This window comes from Glossina fuscipes, unplaced genomic scaffold (genome assembly GCF_014805625.2).
Source record: "Glossina fuscipes isolate IAEA_lab_2018 unplaced genomic scaffold, Yale_Gfus_2 0, whole genome shotgun sequence".
Lineage (NCBI taxonomy): Eukaryota > Metazoa > Arthropoda > Insecta > Diptera > Glossinidae > Glossina > Glossina fuscipes.
In genome coordinates, this window is record NW_023998414.1 from 8,994,292 (window position 1) to 9,003,423 (window position 9,132).

The following is a 9,132-nucleotide window of genomic DNA, read 5'->3' on the forward strand; positions in this document are numbered from 1 at the left end:
ATGAAGAAATGTATTAAGCGATGTAATGTAGTGTATGTAATGATTCGCTTATAAGTTTTCTTACCTCTCGCCAATAGGGTATAAAAAAATATATGCAAAAAAACTAAACGACTTAAGTTATAGTGAATTTGCTAAAGTTGTAAGCAATTTAAAATACATTTTATCTCTTACCATCATTACTGAAATTGATTTTACCCCCCAGGTAATATATAAAATCATATATGGTTGTGAAACCTTTGGTCAGTACGAAATATTTTCGAGCATTAATCTGTTTGTAAACACTCACTACTTCTTCTTCTTCTTCTTCTTCGATGAATAAAGGCTCTTCAATAGTTACATATTTGTGCGGAGATATATTTTAATTTTTTTTCATTTTTATTAACATCCGGAGAGAATGGTTTACTAGATTTGTCTTTCTGTTTGTAATTTGCTTTTTCCATAAAGATCCCATAACACATTTATATACTTGACTAACGCAAGATTTCCTCTTCGAGCGTACGTCTCTTTGCGTATCATCTTTGTTGTTGGAATGGTTGCGTTTACTAAAAGAGGGATAGAAGGCTGAGAAGGCTTGTCATATAAGTCCTTAAGCGAAGGCCATATATTGAGTTTGAAAACAAGCGTAAGCCGTATGGAAATAAACAACAAACTTACCCATGACTCACACGGCAGAGAAATTAATCCAAATCGTGATCAACAAACATTTTCTAAAGCCCAATACATAAAAATATTCCCGATCGAATAATTTAGTAACTTTTACATAACTATTTTGTATGTCTCTTCTACAACACATATGTGTTGTCTTGAGGTGATGAATAACAATTGTTTGCCCTACGGTACGTATAACTTTCTTACTTGCTGGGTATGTGTTTCATTTTCCATGTTATTAGCTCTTTCATTATAGATTTTATCGTAAATTGTTACTTGTTGCTCATACGCCATGTGACCATAATTTATTGAAAAGCAACGGGTGTTTTAAAACTGCATTCATTCTCTTACATATATGAATATACATACATGCATACATATATATATATATATATGTATATATATATATATATAAATTTCAATTTCCTTTTATACAAATTTATGTTAACTGGATATTGAACGTATATTAATTTTTCGAACCGTTTGTAATACTTCAACAACGTGAAGTGATGTAAACATGAGAGATCCCGTAAAGTACTCATGTTCGCCATTAGCCTAAGATAATAAATCCATTTAGCTTTAAATGTCCCTCTGTTGACGGGAATATGAAATGCTGTGGGAATAGGAAAAGTGTGCTATATATTTTTTTTTAAATTAACAAAAAAAAAAATTTCTCGTAAATATTCGGATCTTGTCATAATTCCATAATTATAAGAAAAAAATGTTGCAAAAGTAAAGAAAAGATTTCCAAATTGCTTGCAGTGATGTCGAGTTAAAATTTAAGAAAAATTTACAATTTCTTTATTACGTTCATTTTACTTTACTTGATGAGTATCCAAGATTCGTATCAAGGTTAATAAAATTTTGCTTACTTGCTAAGCTCACCGAGTAAAGGTACACAAAACTTTGTATATTTGTTTGTAATAAAAATAAATACGCATGAAAAAATCTTATATACACATGCAAGCATACTCGGTCGGTATGAGTTTTTTAGTTGAATTAGTCACGTGCACATAATCTCTGATTGCTAACAAAAAAGGGGTCAACCATCGTAAACTAAGGGCTGGCAAATTAAACTAATTTAATACAAAGTGTTAATGCTTTTATATTTTCGCGGAACATGTAAGAATACCATGCATAAAATGTAACGATCTCTGCAGGAGCAAATACGAATCTTTATAATATGTTTTATTTTTTTACCGTGTTACTAATAAAATGATGTTAACTTTTAATCCTTTGAAAGTGTTGGATTGGTGAATGAATTCCAATATCCAACCGTATCATTGTAACAGAGTCTTTGTAAAGTGGATAATGAAATACGTTACCTGATCTCATTTAAAATAAGCGGACATTAATATCAGTACTCCATTGCCTGGGCTTAATCCTATCGAAGTGAAACAAGTCTATGAAAGAGCCTTGAAGAATTTACTGAGTTCTGCTTGTGGCGCTCGCTGCCCTGCTACTGCAAGTTCATATAACCTGAAGTCGATCAGCCGTTTGTATGCTGCTAAAATTAATAAAATAATCCGAAATCGCATAAAATATTTACAATGTAAAGGATATTTCGTAGATATGTCGTCAAAGTGAATTGAAGTCAGAGTATTGCAGTTATGTTCTGAACAAAATATGATTCAATATGATTCACGGTTCTAAACGGAATTGCTTAACATTGGTTGCCTCAAAATATTCTTCGGTTTGCACATTGCCAGCATAGATCTGTGCTTTGACGTAGCTCTAAAGAAAAAAGCTATGGGTGTTAAATCACACGAGCGCAGCAATCTAACTAGCGAGACAGTGATGGCGTTTCAACTCGCTGATGAGCACTGATAGCTCAGTAGCTATCACTTTAGTAAAATTTTTTGATAATTTCTAAACGTTCAGAAATCGTGACCCGCTGCATAACGAAACTGCAAATTGTACTAAATATTTTGACGCACGGAAGCATACAAAAATATATATTTGAACTTTGAGCAGCGACTTGAAATTTTAGAGAGGCTTAATCTCATGATATCATGAATCCGCTGTCTATCAGTGTGTGTATGCTTTTGCAACTCTTGCAGAAATTAGAACACAAAGTTGAAAATGAACATACGTGTCCTTCTTTGCTTTAATGAAATTAGGAAAAGGGAATGGTCCGCCTAGTACATAACATTGAAAGGTTTCAATAGCTAATAATCTTTGAGTCATATACAATGTATCAGTCAAAGAGGTAGCACCAATATGCATTAGAGCCATTTGAAGCGTAGGTATAAAAATCGTAAACACACACTAACCATGCCCATAATTATTAACAAAGAACTATATAAGAGGTAGTGGATATGTTATGGTCGCTTTAACCTAATTGTTGTTATTTTTTTTTTTTTTTACGTTCATGTGTTTACTGTTATTATTTAAAAGAAGTGAAAAAGGGAGAGAAGCATATATATATATATATTCTGTTATACTACTCTCATCTTTATTCATAAATAATGTATGTTAACACTAGCAGAATGGACAAAAGGACGAAAAGAACAGATATATATGCATATACATTTAAATATATGTGCAACATATATTGAGAGTCATCAAATAAGTGTTTTTTTTTTTTTTTCTTTTAATTTGTAATAAAAACGAAATGAAAAATATATTAATATGAGTTTTCTTTTATTTTAAATATCGGTTCATGCCATTTTGTATTTAAAAACAATTTTATGTAAATCATCGCCTTTTTGTGTATTTATGTAAAAATTCAATCGTGGGACTTTTCCCATTTTTCCACATAAATCTGCTCTCATTTCACATATAATACGAATCGTAGGTAAGGTCATTGAAATTTTGTGGTCTATTCAAGTAAGCCAATGCAATCCAGCATTAGTTCAGAATAAGAAATCCAATATAGTTCCATCACATCATGTTTGTGGCAAGTTCACATAGGCATTTATGGAGATTACACGATCATTGAACTGATTTTGTGACGAAATGTAGAGCATGTAGGGCACCATTTTATTGAAACCACATACTGTTCAAGCCAAAATAGGTTATCATGTTTCTCTAGCGTTCTCCATTGACGGTGGCCTTTCCCTGCTCAAAAGTTACATTTTCATCCTCACAAATCTCGTCCAAAAGTTACTTTTGAGATAAGTAAAAGTGCTTTGGTGGGACAATCATCCTTATTTATAAGTCATTTAACCAGATACGAGGATCATCCCGAAACGTATTCTAACGTGGATTCATAGCTTGCGTAATAAGTTTTAACATTTTCGGCAGGTTATATAACAGTTTAAGTATTGGATATAACAAATAGTGGCACGGTCCAAGCATTATACAGAAGGAAATTGGATTCAAATCTCAAGCAAAAGTATATTTTATTTCCGTTTAATTTTTAAAATCGATAACCGACCCTCTATGTGTGTAAACACATATTTGTATTCGCAACTACTTGGTGGTAAGGTGTATATTAAGTTTGTGCGAATGTGCGTAACACCCAAAACGTATCCAAACGTATATAGGGGTTATGATGAAAACCAAAACCCCTTATGCGGAGAGAAAGTCTAATTTCTAGCTTTCTACGGCGAAAACTGAAAAATAATAAAATCTTTAGGGAGTGAATTGACTTTGCTCAATTTGAATAGCGCGGCTAAAGGTATGCCTTTGCGTGAAAGTAATTTATAATTTTTGGTGTATTATTATCGAAACGAGTGAATGGCTATACTAGACGATACGGTGTAGGGTATCCAATGGTCGGCCTTGTCCGTCAATAATGTTTTTACTTGTTTAAAGAAGAGTAAAGTTTGAATGTCCTTAAATGCTTAAAATTTGTTTTCATTCCTCTCTCCATCATGCCAATGCCGTTAATACAAATACAATACGCGTTCACTTAATTTACTATAAATGTTTTTTATTTTTCAATTAATTTTTTTCCTTAATATTCTTTTTTCTATTTTAAACGATCTGCGATATTTTTATTTATATATTTACATTTTTCATTTCTTCTGTTCCAGAAAACCAAACCTAATAGAAACGAAAGAGAAATAATGTTACTCAAAAAACTTGGTCGAAATAGCGACAACGCAAGGAAATATAAAATTATTCAGGCATTCATTCCGTCAAGAGACAGTAAGCAAAGTGAAGTTGTTTAAGTGTAAAAAAGAAAAAAACAAACAAAACGTATTCGAAATATATATTATAACGTGTGTCAGCGATTTTATTAAAAAAAAAAATAAAAAATAAAAAATAAAAAATAAAAAAAAAATAAAATATAAAATAATAAGAATAAGGAACGGAAAACAAACGAAATCAAATCAGTTCTTAAAACGAAATTCAAACAAACTGACCATAAAGCCGAATATATATGTATGTGATTTCCTGAGACTGTTTAAGAAAACTGTTTAGTAAATTATAAAAAGATTGTAGAAAAAATTTTGAACAAACATTTTTAGGAAATAAAAGCATTGTTGCTACAAAGTAAAAATGCAGACCAATGTACAAATTGATTCCAAAAATCTACGTAAAAATGATGATGATTTTCGTCCACGTGGTGGCCATCATATAACCATTGAGGTAAGTTTTCATGAACTACTTGAACAATTCATATTAACTTAGTTATAAACTTGTATTACTTGATGTCCGATATTATAATTAACTTTAAGCGATAAACATTTAGAACAATTGTGTTTGTAATTGAATCTCGACTTCATTTCTAGATATAATCCGTAAGATGATTGCGGGCTTATAACAATCACTCTTGTCTATTCTTCGTTTTTCTATTAAATTTAGATTTGAATTTTGCATAAAATTTTTTTTTGTTCTTCAGTATTGAACTAAAGATCTTTAGGATGCTGATAAATCGTCGATTTCTTAAAGGAAGACTTGCAAGCATTTTTTTTTTTGTTTTGATTTTGTGGACCAACATGATATCAAAGACTGTCGAAAACGATACAAGTGTTCAAAAACTTCGAGATTATGTTCAAATATCTTTATACCACTTATGTGTTGTCGGTAAACGTATAGCATTTATCGATTGTGCAAACATCCGCTAGGTTGCGGCGATCAACTCCATATTTCTTTCTTTCTTTCTCATTAAGCTTATAGAGGATGTCCTCTGAGTGATCAGAAAACAAAAAAAAAAAATAAATATATATAGATGTATATATATACTTTCCATCACTTGTATGGTGGGTAGGATATAAAGAGTCTTTCACTTTCCCTCAGAAAATTGAGCAAAGCGCCACCCTGTTGGAACCACATGTTTTCAATATGAATGTTCTCAAATTTTGGCCACAGATCTGTAGTGGTTAACATGGACGATAATAGTTCTTCCGGTGTAACAACCTCAACACACACCGACCTCAACACGCTCAGTAAATAGTACGGCACCTCATGACATACTTGCGGGTTCTTCTCGTTTCGAAAACAACAATTTTGAGTATTGAAAAAGCCCCTACGACAAAAACACGCCTATATATATAAAAATTTTTTAATGATTTCTAAACGCATAGAAATCGTGAGTCGCTGCATGATGTATTTAAAAATTACACTGGATATCTTCAAATTGAAAAATACACAACCAACTTTTTTGAAGCTTGAAATTGCAATTTTGAAAAGTCTCGCTCTATTAAGTTTTGTATGATTTAGATAGACCCAACTTTCTTCACATGGATCGATTTGCAATCATTAACTGAAAGGATTTAAACCTGTCTGTGCGTCTGACTATCGGATAACTGCCTACATAGTTTTGTATTTTAAGAAAAATTTCACTGACGTGTTTTGTTCCAAAGACAATAGATATATAGATTGGAATGTGTCGTTTCTATGACGTAGGACAGCTCTTTGAATTCCGTCCTTTACAAAGATGCTAACAGAGAGGAAGTCGTTGTATGTGGCAACAAACTCTTAGTAGTAGTTTTGGCAATTTTTTAGAAAGTAGGGTGACCTTTGATAAGAAAAGTAATTTTAATAAATTAGAACAATGCGTTTTACAAAAATTAGGATTCACCTTCTGCGTCCCCTTCCATGTAAAGAGGGTGATGAGAAGTGCACTATTTGTCCGACAGGGTCCAAACGTAAATAACACCCAGAAGTGCTTGAAATAGACTCGCTTTTGTACTCAAGTTGAACCATGTTTGTTCATTCGCCTCTGTGCCTAGGCTTTTAAAAATTCTATCTGCTAAGAACGGATTATAAATATATTTGCGATGCCGAAAAAGCTTAAACGAAAATTCATCAAAAGGTTAGTGAACAACTGGGGACCTTTAGGATATTATATATTTATCTTGAATATATATACAGTTCAATTTTCCATTGTTACAATTTCAGATTGTTTGCAATGAAACTGTTGAAAAATTCCTTTTTGGTTTAGCAAACTGTATCCCTTATATCTTAAACTAAGTAACTATGCTTAGTCCCTGCTAAGGTAAGCTCGGATAAGTCAACATTTGTGTTTTTTCCACGATATATGTAAAACACTTTATTTCTTTATTAATTATTTCTTTATATATGAAATTGAGCTTCAATAAATTGACATCCGAATTAGATTGGTCCTTAGAAATTAATTTTATGCCCAATAGTGTGACTCAACAATTACAAATATTCTAAGGTAGTATCTCCTCTCGGACAGAGCAAGCTAGCTGGTTTGCCCAAAGTTCTTCCCACAAAAAATTTACTTTTATGAGACTACACAGTCGCTATTAAACACAACTGGGCCCTATTCTAGTTCCATAGTTTATAAATCAAATCTGTGGAGTTTAATATTAGTTGCAACATCTTGCCTTTCGGTAAATCACTGTTGGACATCGGATGGATAGGATTATTTTGCTAAGTTGAGAGATATGGCGAACTAAAGAACTCAAAGGGTTAAATTACAGGAGGTTAGGTATTGTTATAAGTGTCATGAACTCTGATATCCGTGTTACAGTACACCCAACTGCTCTCGCTGACTACTACACCCAGAAGAGAAAAACTTGGAAATCGATGTCTGCTAACCATCAAATACAACAGACTAAGACAGCAAGTTGCAATTTTACCTTTCGTTAGGGCTGGCATTTTCAACCTTGACAGATCTCTGCCGAAAGCAGACGTTTCGGATGAGATGCCCCACTCCCATCGTTAGTTACTGTCTACTAATTGCTGCCGACTGCTAATGACTTAATTTAAACTTAAGTTTATTCCACCCAAGCATACAAAGCGTTATAGAGAAAAATAAAAAAAGAAGAAATATGAAGAGATAATAACAAGTAAAAAAAGTCGTGACGCATATTGAGTAGGCGCGGCTGATTTCTATGAGGCTTCCTTTCGGGGCGTTGCGAACGTTTTGGCAAAATGACTGTACCTGTCCTCATCCATCGGTGATGGGTGTAAAAAGAATAAAATTCGTGTATAAATAAATCAAGAAAGAGATGTTAGATGATTTAGTAAGATTTTGGCTACGAAAGATCTGCTGATTAGTGAACTTTTACCTATAAAGAGATTTGTATCTTAGTACCACTCCTTTTTTTTTTTTTTTTTTTTTTTTTTTTTTTTTTTGGTAAGGTATCTCTCGCTATCTCCTTTTTATTATTTGCGCATTTTGCTGTTAAATATGCAAATTAGAAATGATGTGGAGACCGATTTACTTACTCCTGCAATTAGCTGGTGTAAAAAAACTTGGCGCCGTTATTATTAAGCAGAAGTATCAATTAATATATTGTTAAGGAAAAATATAAACTTTTCTATTATTACACTTTCCCGTAGACTCATTTATTTATTAGCTTCCGATACTTTTAGATCCGAGCGAATCTCTTACCGAATAACATTCAGCATTTAAACTAATTTCATTTACCAAATATGTCAATTTACATATGCATTTCCCAAACCGCAATTTTCATTCAGGCATTCAGGGATTATTGCATTTGAAGTATCTGTAAATTGTATGAAGGACAAGATTTATAGTTAAATTTGAAGTTTAATTGCTTTTCATTTGTTTCAAGATTCAAGTGTGCTAAGCATATGGTTTTTTTGAGGGTTTTGTATGAATGTTTCTCATTAGTTGGTTATAAATATGTGCTTCTATAGTTGAGTGTACTTGTGCTTATATTTTCCATATAAATACATGTTCATATTTAGTATCTTTTAATTTCATTCACAGTGAAACGTATTGGTTCCGTTCGTTTGTTATAAAGCTCTTCGTATACATTGATCTACTTTTATGATAAACTTGTAATAATAGTTTGTTAAAATTATAGCTTATATGGCTTCATCTCGATAATTAAATTGCATTGTAATTTAATTATAAATAATAATGAATAGAAAATTTTTTGCAGTAACTTATTCCTTTAAAGATTGAAAATGAATTTTTATCTAAAAAAACGCAATTTTATTATCAAAAGTATGGAATTCGATTAGAAATTTTGAACACAAATTTTTTAATAATATTTATAAAGCTTTCTTGGAAAAATTGTTCTCTATATATTTCATATATTGTACATTTAGTAATATTAACATTTATGCTTATGGCATGAACGAAAAAAA

At 31.8% G+C, this 9,132-nt stretch overlaps 1 protein-coding gene across 1 annotated transcript in view; it reads left to right on the top strand.

The window, feature by feature from the left end:
- The first annotated feature begins 5,005 nt into the window (after positions 1-5,005).
- LOC119636086 (dipeptidyl aminopeptidase-like protein 6) overlaps positions 5,006-9,132 on the top strand; it is a 249,463-nt gene continuing 245,336 nt past the window's right edge. Inside the window, exon 1 of the mRNA XM_038031233.1 lies at positions 5,006-5,187. Within this exon, the coding sequence (XP_037887161.1) occupies positions 5,098-5,187 (90 nt within the window). The 5' untranslated portion in view covers positions 5,006-5,097. The remainder of the gene's footprint in view (positions 5,188-9,132) is intronic.